Here is a 12,265-nt window from a genome sequence, read left to right as displayed (position 1 = left end):
GTCAGAATATGTTTCAGATGAGGTTTGTCACAAATTGAAAAAAAGTCTTTTATTTTTAAAGGGTAAAGATGCCTTTGACCTGCTTTCAGAAATGCTCCCATCAAAAGCACCTGACAATTCAGCTCCTAAATACACTGGTCCTGCAGTGAAGGTACAAAGAAAAATTGTCTCCTAATACTTTCAGTCTTTGAATAAGATTCCTGTTACTGCATCATATGCTGTTCGGTTTCTAGGTAGAGCTAATATACATCTGTACATATGAAATCGGTCTGTTGGTAACGCTGTCCTGTCCCCAGTCCAAACAACAACAACTTGCATTGGTATAGTGCACTTAACGTAGTAAAATGTCCCAAGGTGCTTCACAGGAGTGCTTTAAACAAAATATCACACTGAGCCACATAAGGAGATATTAGGGCAGGTGACCAAAATCCTGTTGAAAGAGGTAGATTTTAAGGAGAGTCTTAAAGGAGCAGAAGGAGGTAGAGAGGCTGAGGGAAGGAATTCCAGAGCCTTCTCTGTCAACTGCTATAGGCTTTTACAGGCAGCTTTTTCAGTGCCTTGAATCATTTGATAAATGTTGAGTTGATTCACTTAATGCAAATTATCATTTTACTGAAGCACAGAATATGGACATTCAATCTTAATATTTGTGAATTTTGGTTTTGAATAATTATATTTCTCATATTTTCAGGAATCAGATGCTACTAAGAAGAAAGCTGAACGAGTGGGAGAAACTGAAGGATCTATCCCACCTGACTACAGATTTAAAGAGCAACCTGATCCTAAGGTTCGATCCAACAATCACTTTGAGCCAAGTCAATAATTGTCTCAATAATATTGTATTTTCAAAATTTATCCATGTATAGAACATCGAGTAAAAATTCTACCACTGTTTAATGTAAAAAACAAACACTTAGATAATGTTGTTGCAATAGTCGAAATGATGCTGATATCATAGGTCATAATGAATCTGACAGAGAATTACAAGATAGAAATTGCTGAATAATTAAAACTGAAATCAGTGCACACCAATACCCTCCATTGATTAATCCTGCTACATAATAACTAAATGCCTTTGCAGTTCAACTTATTGATCAGCTGAGGTTCACACAGACGTCATGCGTCAATGCGCTCTAGAATGCAGAAGTATTTTGCCATGTTTATGGCACAGTGCCATGGTCAGTTGGTATCTCCTTCGCCTCTGAATCAGAAGGTTGTGGGCTCAAGTCACACTCCAGGGACTTGAGCACACAAAGCTAGGCTGACACTCCAGTGCAGTATGAGGGAGTGCTGCCCTGTCGAAGATGCCGTCTGTCGGATGAGACGTTAAACCGAGGCCCCTGCTCTCTCAGGTGGACGTAAAAGATTCTATGGCACTATTTCGAAGAAGAGCAGGGGAGTTATCCCCAATGTCCTGGCCAATATTTATCCCTAAATCAACATCACTAAAACAAAAAGATTATCTGGTCATTATCACATTGCTGTTTGTGGGAGCTTGCTTTGTGCAAATTGGCTGTTGAGTTTCCTACATTACAACAGTGACTACACTTCCAAAAAGTCCTTCATTGGCTGTAAAGCGCTTTGGGACGTCCGGTGGGTGTGAAAGGCGCTATATAAATGAAAGGTTTTCTTTCTACCTTGCTGGTTTACCAGCTGCTTTCAATTCTAAATAATGTTGATGCCTCAAAGAAAACTCTGATGAAGTTTGTTTCTTGCAGCAGGGTAAAGTTAAACTGGCCTCTTCATCCACTGTTCCAGGAGCAAAACCAAAGGTAACAGAGAAGGTAAAACTCAAATATTTTTTTCTTGAAGGAGCATTTGGTTCCCTGCAGTCAAACTCTTCAGGTCACCATTCCATAAATCAATGATATTTATGCCCTTATTACATTCAAGGCAGTGATGGAAGTTTGTTAAAGGAAACCTCTTCACTTAGTGCCAGGGTTAGGATCAGCAGTGATAATCCAGTTATTGTCCAAGATTGGAGGACCCCACACTCACACATTCTAAGGTTTGGAAGAAACAAAAAATGGTGAGTGTGTGTGGCTTCCTACTTATTGTTGGGCAGCAGGATAAGAGAAACATAAAAGTACTTGCAACATAAGGAATGTCAGAGCTGAGAAAAGGAAATTTGGCTCATCAAAAACTCATTCCCATCCCTTCTCCGACCCTCAGCATTTTCTTTGTGTTTCTTTAACTATCAGAATGAAAAAGTTTTTGAAACCATCACAGGGTTAATATAGTTTTGCACAAGTTCCACTTTCCAGATTTTGTAAATTTAATGGTTAAACTCGGCTCCATTTAGACAAAATGGCATCTCATTATTTCTCTTTCGTACAGATGTACTGAGGTCCTGACTATTATTCTTTAATGCACATTGGTTCTCTCTGTGATTTCCAATGTCAGCGGCGATGTTTTATGGAAATGTAAAGTACAGGTCTAACTAAACCCATCAGAAGGACGGAACTGTGTGAGATTATCCACCACTCTCTCTAGCATGTTCCAGAAGTGGGATTGACAGACGTCACCTCCCCATCCTTTCCATTGGATAACATGACATGTGAGAACCTAAAGGGAGAAAAGGAAAATTGTGCAGTTAAAGGCCATTGCTACTAATGTAGCTGCTTCTGAATTAGTGCTGCAATATTGAACATTTGAGCCTTTGTATATGTGATCTTGAAATATCTTTGAGATGGTTTAACTACATTAATCGTATTGTTATCGCAGAGTATGACAGAAGGTGACATCCTGGATACTCTGTCAGCAGACTTTGTCAGCAGCTCTCCAGCTCAAATTTCAAAATGCTCAGTTGAAACTTCTCGTGCTGCACCATCGCCCTCTATGCAGGAAGAGGTATGGCTCCTATCTTAAACTGTTAGAGACTGAAGGTGGAGGGGGTTGGGAATTCTTCGGGCCACTTCCTGTTTATGGTTTTGCAATCTGATTGGTTAGAGATAATCACATGACCAATCAGAGCACACGGTTTAGAGAATAATAAGGAAAGAAAAAAGGGTAGATTTTGAAACTGTGTTTGATAGTGTAAAACGGGTGGTTGTGAATCGGCAGCCCGCTTTACATCTTTCACAATTTTTTATTTCCTTTGATTTCAATGGAAATAAATATCGGGAGAGGTGTGAAACAGGCTGCTAATTCACAACCACCCATTTTACAGTATCGCACAAAGTCAAAATCTACCCAAAGACTCTACAATGCCACCCTCAATCATTTAGTTATAAAGATGCGATTTTTTTAGTAGAAGCAACAAAATATATTTTGTAAATTATGCTTTTCTCTGTGGATTTTTTACCCTCCAATCAGGACACACATTTTCTCAGGCCGTTTTCACCCCATTTTCTCCTCTTAGATATCTCTGAGGCCAGAAATTAATTGGGAGCGGCCTCCTCCTAGCTTCATACCATCAGCACTGTTAGTTCATCGGAGAGGGGCACAGCAGGGAGCAAATGACGACACACTCCCTCACTTTGCTTGGTACAAACCCGGCAGTTAAACAGAGATTGCACCCACGGGGCCACCTTGCAGTTCTGACCCTGGTGGAGATTATAGGGAGTTAGCTTGATTAGCATTGGACCAGCGATCACCTGCAGCAGTACAGCTGGATCTCAGGCACCCACCTCCCCCGTGCTGCTGTAAACTGTTGTCTGCCAGCTGCCTTCGCCCCAAATAATGGGGGAACAATAGATAAAATTGATGATGCTCTTTCCACCTCTTTGGAGATCCTGTCCACTTCTCTACCCTGTATTGTTTTCCCCCAATGGTGCCTGTTCCTGTCCTTCTGCAGGCCAGAACACCTCCAGTTGGCAGTCTTAAACCATGCCATATATGTGCCGGGGAAGTGTGAACTCACAGCATAGGCACGCCTTGCTCCAGCTGACATAACTCGCTTTTTTGGGAGTGGCCAACTGCTCCGTCCCGTATAAGGCAAAGTGGAAATTTTCATTCGAGGTCAGGACACGGCCTATCCAAATCCATATGAAAAATATCCCTTAATCGCGTATTTATGTTTTAGATGTTTTCAAGCTTTCCCTACTTTAGGTGATCAGGTACAGTGGCATCTTTGGTCTCAGTGACACCAGATTGGATGTTACTAGATTGTACTTGCGAAGACATCTAGCACTCATTCTAATCTCAATTTGTGTGAAATGACTGTTGTCTTACCCACATCAGAATGGGATAATGATGCTCCTTGTGATGAAATATTCCATTCATCGCTGCCTGTGACTGTGGTCGGTTTCAGGTTTCTCCTCACCATTGTATTGTATATCACTGCCTGTGACTGTGGTTGGTTTCAGGTTTCTCCTCACCATTGTGTTGTATATTGGAATGTATGGAATGCATTGTGTGTAGGGCTCCGCCCATACCTGGCCCCTATGTAAGCAAGCAGTCTGGCCTCATATCCAGTACTGCAGATCTCCAGATGGAAGATACCTCTCTCCACTGCGTGTTATCTTCTAAGTTAATAAAAGCCTTGTTTTCTTTCGCTAACATCGAGTCTCGGAATTATTGAGGCACATCAATTTTATTAACTTACTTTTCAACACAATGGACCAACTCCTGAAACCCGAACGTTTGGATTTGGATCAGCATGCTCCGGACGCATCAGCACGCTTCGGACACTGGTTTGTGTGTATGGAATTCTTCCTGGACAATTCCGCAGCCGTCAAAGACGCTACGGACGCTGCGAGGATGAAACTCAGAATTCTGCGGAATTGGGTAAGCCACCGGGTTTACCCCCTCATCCAAGACACCGACACGTACCTGGCCGCCTGCGACATCTTAAAGGCGCATTACCAGCAGCCTACGAATGAGGTGTATGCTAGGCATCTGCTCGCTACTCGCGCACAGCGACCTGGGGAATCGGTGGAGGAGTTCCTAGGCACCCTGAAAATGCTTGGCAAAGACTGCAAGTGCCGAGATGTAAAAGCCGCAGTGTACACCGACGAGCTTGTTCGCGATGTCTTTATCACAGGCCTCAGCTCCACTTACATCCGGCAAAGACTGCTGGAAAAAACGGGATTGGACCTGAAACAGGCTGCGGACACCGCGCGATCCCTGGATGTGGCCCAGAGAAACTCGGACGCCTACTCTTCAGCCCGCGCCGTCCACGCCGCCATGTGTGCACCAAGGGCGCCGTCATCTTGGAAGGCATCTTCCCCGCCCGGCAGCCCGACACCGTCGGGGCCCCGCTCTCCCCCCAGAAGCCCTACGACAGCCGCGACGCGTCGGGGACCCAACTGCTACTTCTGCGGGCAGCCAAAGCATACCAGAAACCTGTGCCCGGCGAAAGGCACCACCTGCTTTAAGTGCGGTAAGAAGGGGCACTTCGGGAAGGTGTGCAGAGGGAACCCCGCCGGAAAACCAACCGCCGGAAAACCCGCCACCGCCGCGTGCACGCCGTGGGAGCGGCCATCTTGGACGCCATCTTGCCCGACCTCGTGGAGTCCGCCATCTTATGAGCAGACAGCGTGGACGCCATCTTGTCTCGATCAGGGCTCTACAGTGGCATCGGTCACAGTGGACCAGACCAGGCCGCACCCGCTATCCAAATCAATGGTGGACATCGAGGTAAACGGGTGCAGGGTTAAATGCTTAATTGACAGTGGAAGCACGGAGAGTTTTATCCACCCTGAACTGGCACAACAACTCTCCCTAAAGGTGGTCCCTACTCAGGGTACCATCTCTATGGCTGATAAAACCCAAACATCGATCATTCTGGGTTACTGCACGGTACAATTGTCCGTTAACGGAACTGTTTATGATAATTTTAAAGTATTAATCATGAAGAATCTATGTGCGAGCGTGATCTTGGGCCTGGATTTCCAGTGCAACCACCAAAGCATCACGCTCAAGTACGGTGGGTTCCAGCCGCCCCTCACAGTGTGCGGTCTGGCTACCCTGAAGGTAAAGCCGCCTTCGCTATTCGCGAACCTTACCCCTAACTGCCGGCCAATAGCGACCAAAAGCAGGAGGTACAGCTGGGAGGACAGGCGGTTTATCGCAACCGAGGTAGACAGGCTCCTGAAAGAGCGCATTATTGAACGCAGCAACAGCCCGTGGCGTGCCCAAGTGGTAGTGGTAAGGGGTAGCGAGAAGAAACGGATGGTGATCGACTATAGCCAAACGATCAACAGGTACACCCAACTAGACGCCTACCCGCTACCTCGCATATCAGAAATGGTGAACCAAATCGCCCAATACCGGGTGTTCTCCACCATCGACCTTAAGTCAGCGTACCACCAGCTCCCTATCAGACCAGAGGACCGCCTTCGAGGCGAACGGACGCCTCTACCAATTCCTCAGAGTCCCCTTTGGGGTGACAAATGGGGTCTCGGTCTTCCAGAGGGAGATGGACCGCATGGTCGATGACCACCACTTGCAGGCAACCTTCCCCTACCTCGACAACGTCACCATCTGCGGTCACAACCAGCAGGATCACGACTCGAACCTCGAGAGGTTCCTGGAAACCGCACAAAAACTCAACCTCACCTACAACGAGGACAAGTGCGTTTTCAACACCACGCGCCTCTGCATACTAGGCAGCGTGGTGGAGATTGGGGAAATCGGACCAGACACCGACCGATTGCACCCCCTACGGGAGCTGCCCCTGCCCAACACTCCCAAAGCCCTGAAAAGGTGCCTGGGGTTATTTTCTTATTATTCCCAATGGGTCCCCAACTACTCCGACAAAGCCCGCCCCCTCTTGAAAGCATCCTCTTTTCCGCTCTCTGCTGAGGCCCACGCCGCCTTCAAAAGCATTAAGCAGGATATTGAGCGGGCCACGCTACAGGCAGTGGACGAGAACACTCCATTTCAAGTGGAAAGTGATGCGTCTGACTTCGCCTTGGCAGCCACCCTCAACCAGGGGGGGCGGCCCGTAGCTTTCTTCTCGAGGACCCTCCAAGGGCCCGAGATCAGACACTCCTCCGTGGAAAAGGAGGCCCAAGCCATCGTGGAGGCAGTGCGCCACTGGTGCCACTACCTAGCCGGCAAACGCTTCACCCTACTTACCGACCAGCGGTCGGTAGCGTTTATGTTCAATAATAAACAGAGGGGGAAGATTAAAAATGACAAGATTCTTAGGTGGCGGATCGAGCTCTCCACCTTCGAGTACGACATCATTTACCGGCCAGGGGCCCTTAACGAATCCCCTGACGCCCTCTCACGAGGGATGTGTGCCAGCACCACCGGGGATCGGCTACAGACCCTCCACAACGACCTCTGCCACCCAGGGGTCACGCGGCTGTTCCACTTCATAAAATCCCGTAACTTACCCTACTCGATTGAGGAAGTTCGGTCTCTGACCAGGAACTGCCGCACTTGCGCTGAGTGCAAGCCTCGGTTCTCCCGCCCAGATAGAGCCCACTTAATCAAAGCTACACGGCCCTTTGAGCGGCTCAGCTTAGATTTCAAGGGCCCCCTCCCGTCCGCCGACCGCAATGTTTACTTCCTGAACATTGTGGACGAATACTCCCGGTTCCCATTCGCCTTCCCCTGCCCAGACATGACCAGCGCCACGGTCATTAAATGCCTCAACAGCCTGTTCTGTCTGTTCGGTATGCCGAGCTACATCCATACGGATAGGGGGGCGTCCTTCATGAGTGAAGAGCTACGCCAGTACATGCTGTCCAGGGGGATCGCCACGAGCCGTACCACCAGCTACAACCCCCGGGGTAACGGCCAAGTGGAGCGAGAGAACGGGACAGTATGGAAAGCAGTCACTCTAGCTCTAAGGACCAAGGGCCTCCCTATCTCCCGCTGGCAGGAAGTCCTCTCGGATGTGCTCCATTCGATACGGTCGCTATTGTGTACTGCCACTAATGCCACGCCTCATGAACGAATGTTTGTCTTTCCCCGGAAATCCACCTCAGGCGTATCCATGCCGTCATGGCTCTCCACCCCAGGTCCGGTATTCGTGCGAAGGCATGTGAGGGGCCACAAGACGGACCCTCTCGTGGAGCCAGTGTACCTACTCCACGCCAACCCCCAATACGCATATGTCCGGCACGCCGACGGAAGGGAGGACACCGTGTCCATAAAAGACGTCGCCCCAGCCGGTAACGACAACAACCACGGCGATAGCAGCGACAACGATCGCAGCAACCCTTACCCACCCACTACTCTTTCATCACCCCCGGAAGAACATCGACCAACTACCCCTTCAACAACCCTGGCGGCACCCCCGGCAGAGACCCAGGAGGCCCCCGGGGACACCCAGCCGACACCCGCGACACCACATCAGCCACGTCGGTCGCAGAGGACTACCAAACCCCCGGACAGACTAAATCTATAGAAGGGGTGAATGTGATGAAATATTCCATTCATCACTGCCTGTGACTGTGGTTGGTTTCAGGTTTCTCCTCACCATTGTATTGTATATCACTGCCTGTGACTGTGGTTGGTTTCAGGTTTCTCCTCACCATTGTATTGTATATTGGAATGTATGGAATGCATTGTGTGTAGGGCTCCGCCCATACCTGGCCCCTATGTAAGCAAGCAGTCTGGCCTCATATCCAGTACTGCAGATCTCCAGATGGAAGATACCTCTCTCCACTGCGTGTTATCTTCTAAGTTAATAAAAGCCTTGTTTTGTTTCGCTAACATCGAGTCTCGGAATTATTGAGGCACATCACTCCTACTGCAATACGAAGCAAAATAAGTGAAGGAGAGATTCACAGCCCTTCACTTGAATTTACTGAAGCCATATTTGCAGCTGAGGCATGAAGTAAAGTGTTGAGGCAGTGAGTTGGGAACCAGATTGGGACTAGAAGTGGAATGGGAATTTAAAATATCAAACTGTGACTTTCAGACCTGCCAGAATACAAGGAATGTTAGCTAATTCCTTTACCACTGTCGCAAGTGTTTTTTCTTTAAAAATAAGAGATTGAGTTTGTTCTGCCCAAATGGTGAAGCCAACATCAAAATTTGAGGCAATTGTGGGGTTTGCAATTTTTTCAAATCAGGTCAGCAAACTACCTAAACAAAAGTATTCAGTGTAAGGAGAGTTAAAAAATATTCTGACTTTATAAGTTGTACTATACTTGCAACAGAAAACTCCAGCACAATGTGCTTGTAGAATAATAAAAATTTCTGTCCAGTTTAATCTTAATAATGTAGCGTAAAAACAATCAAAGCAATTAGTAACTTTCATAGTCCGTGCTGTAAACTGCAGTGGTTTACAGATTGCAGTAAATCCCCTTCCCTTCAGATTAGTCAAATAGTTGACGTCATATTCCATTTAACAGAGTTCTGAAGGATATTGCTTGTGTGCTGGATCTCAAATTTAAGTTTACAACTGATATAATATCACATTTAAGATCTTACAGTAAATGTGGTAGATATTGTTCTGGAAACCTGGGTGTAGCCGAGGATGAACAAGTGAAACTGAAATAATAATTGAACTGATCATTTCTGTCTTACGAAGGTATCTGTGAAAGCTTCGACAGCTGCCTCAGTTTCTTCAAGTCAAAGTGATGCTAAGGTAAGTGAAAAAAGAGTAAAATGTGAAATACATGGCAATTGCCAATGACAGCAAAGGAACTGCACAAACAAACCGATTTAGGATACCTTCGCAGATCATTCATCAAATGGCTTTCAGATATCAAAACAGAGCAGTTCTGAACTCTAATAACCCAGCCTGTGTTTCCCATATTCCCAAAATTCATCCTTCAATTCAGCAAAATCATCTCATACTTTAGCCAAATCCAGGCTGCATGAATAACCCATCACACCCTTCCAGAAGCAGACCAAACTCTAAACAATGCTTCCAGTCTTTTATTCCAAACATCATCACCTCTGTCTGATCTTTGCCTGCACCGTGCTTCCCCACATGTGTGAAAAACAAACTAATTCACAAAAACAGATTTAAAATTCACCAATCAGTGATTGTAGAAACTACAGTCATAATTATCCCACTTCACAGTCCCAGTGTCGAGGCTGCCCTCCAGGAGGAGGAAGTCGGGGAAATTACCGCTTAAGTGTAAGCAGCAGTTGCTTGGGTTGTTTTCAGTAACATATTTCGCTGATGACAGAATATGTTTCAGATGAGGTGTGTCAGAAAATGAAAAAAATGTCTTATTTTTAAAGGGTGAAGATGCCATTGACCTGCTTTCAGAAATGCTCCCATCAGAAGCACCAGTCAATTCAGCTCCTAAATACACTGGTCCTGCAGTGAAGGTACAAATAAAAATTGTCTCCGAATACTTTTAGTCTTTGAATAAGATTCCTGTTACTGCATCATATGTTGTTCTGTTACTTGGTGGAGCTAATCTACATCTGTACACATGAAATTGGTCTGTTGATAACATTAACATTCCCCCAGTCCTGTAACAGTAATTGTACCACCTGCTATTCTTACTTCCACTAGTGGTGGCCTTATTACCTATTTTTTTAAATCATTAGCATGCCTGTTTTTCTGCCTTGCTCGAGAGTTGGCGCTGTAACTTTCCCTGAGTGTCCTGCAATAACAACAACTTGCATTTATATAGCACCTTTAATGTTGAAAAACCTCCGAAGATGCTTCACAGAGTTGGAATTTAAAAGAAATGGAGACCAAACCAAAGAAGGAGATAGTAGGACTGGTAACAAAAGCTTGGTCAAAGAGTTATGTTTTAGGGAGGAATTCTTAAAGGAGCATAGGGAGTTAGAGAGTACGGGTTGTTTAGGGAGGGAATACCAGAGCATGGGGCCTCGACAACTGAAGGCACGGTCACTAATGTTAGGGCAAAGGTAATGTGGATGCCAAGAGAATGATGTTCTGGCGATAAGAAAAGCCAACACTGGAGATAGACTGCCCATGATCGGGTAGGCAGGAGTGCAACAAAGCTAGGGTAGCTCTGCTGAGTTTGACAATGGATGAGATGCATTGGAGGAGGAGGCTGCTCAACCACGTCAAAAGCTGCAGAGAGGTCACAGAGGGATAATGCATCAGGATCACAGTCACAGAGGATGACTTTGGTTAAGGTTACTTTGATGCTGTGGCATTCTGATTGTCACAACCTGATTGTAGAGATTCAAAAATGGAGCTAGGGGAAAGATGAGCACAGATTTGGGAGGTGACAACACATTCAAGGACTTTGGAGAGGGAAGGGAGGTTACAGATGTTAAAGATGGGGCAGTAGTTTGCAACAGGAGAGGGTTTGAGCTTTTTTTTCTGGAGAGGGATGATGGTGATTATAAATATAGGTGGGCTGTACTTGAGGAAAAGGCACCCCTTACAATGTTAACTAGTATGGGGGCCAGGAAGGAACTTGCGTGGTCAGCAGTTTAATGGGAATCAGGTCAAGTCAGCGTGATCTCATGGAGAAGGTGAGCTTGGCGAGGGCATGAGGGGAGATAGGAGAGAAACTAGACATAGATGTGGATTCAGGGCTAGGGCAGGAAGGAGCCTAGGTTTGGCTTGGTGAGCAAGGGAAGGGGAGGTCGCAATAGAGGCAGCTGAATGGATGATTTAAATCTTAGTGACAAAGAGGGAAAGAACTTGCATTTATATAGCACCTTTCACAACTTCAGGAAGTTCCAATGAAGTACTCATTAAGTCTAGCCGCTGTTGTAATGTAGGAAATGAGGCAGCCAATTTGCGCACAGGAAGGTCCCACAAACAGCTGTAAGATAAATGACCAGATCATCTGGTTTATTGATGTTAATCGAGGGAAACACCACACTGCTCTTCTTCAAATATTGCAGTGGAATCTTACATCCACCTAAGAGGGCAGACTTGGATTAGCATCTCATCCGAAAAGGCACCTCCAGCACTGCATCACTCCCTCAATACTTCACTGTAGTGTTAGTCTCAATTATGTGCTCAAGTCACTGGTGTGGGACTTGAGCCCTTCTGACTCAGAGACATGAGTGCTACCACTGAGCCAAGGCTGACACCCTATTCATGAGCTCCTTGCACTTGTTGGCAGTGAGGGTGGAGGGGGAAGGGGTTAGTGGAGAAAAGAAACCAGTGGTTAGCTTTGCTCTCCTGGATAATGCTGGACAGTGAGGCTTGATAGTGCTCGATCAGTGGTGCAGCCATATCCAGCGATGGACGACTAAACCTGTTGTGGGATAGATATGCTCAACTCTGTACCCCTTAGACTTGAGGGAGTGAGGATGGGGATCAGACCAGAAGGAACGATGAGGATGTGAGAGAGTAAAGGATTTACTGCAGGCAATGGTATCAAATGAATCAACTTGTAAGCTCTCAATCTTATTGATGACCACGTGTGCCAGAGATGCATCCATCTGCAGCTACTAGCAGACCGCA

General features: G+C 46.4%; 1 protein-coding gene across 29 annotated transcripts in view; it reads left to right on the top strand.

Moving 5' to 3' along the window:
* cast (calpastatin) overlaps nucleotides 1–12,265 on the top strand; it is a 337,875-nt gene that overhangs the window by 308,748 nt on the left and 16,862 nt on the right. For 25 of the 29 annotated variants that reach the window (XM_085988220.1, XM_085988200.1, XM_085988210.1 and 22 more), the window contains 6 exons: nucleotides 62–151; nucleotides 692–787; nucleotides 1,719–1,784; nucleotides 2,725–2,850; nucleotides 9,437–9,493; nucleotides 10,099–10,188. In XM_085988220.1, coding sequence (XP_085844346.1) covers nucleotides 62–151; nucleotides 692–787; nucleotides 1,719–1,784; nucleotides 2,725–2,850; nucleotides 9,437–9,493; nucleotides 10,099–10,188 — 525 coding nt within the window. The remainder of the gene's footprint in view (nucleotides 1–61; nucleotides 152–691; nucleotides 788–1,718; nucleotides 1,785–2,724; nucleotides 2,851–9,436; nucleotides 9,494–10,098; nucleotides 10,189–12,265) is intronic. The other 4 variants (XM_085988382.1, XM_085988241.1, XM_085988157.1 and 1 more) reach the window with 2 other exon arrangements.

The sequence above is a fragment of the Somniosus microcephalus genome, chromosome 1 (genome assembly GCF_052327205.1).
Source record: "Somniosus microcephalus isolate GS21.2 chromosome 1, FLI_Smic_1.0, whole genome shotgun sequence".
Taxonomy (NCBI): Eukaryota; Metazoa; Chordata; class Chondrichthyes; order Squaliformes; family Somniosidae; genus Somniosus; species Somniosus microcephalus.
This window is presented reverse-complemented; position numbering and strand designations above follow the sequence as displayed.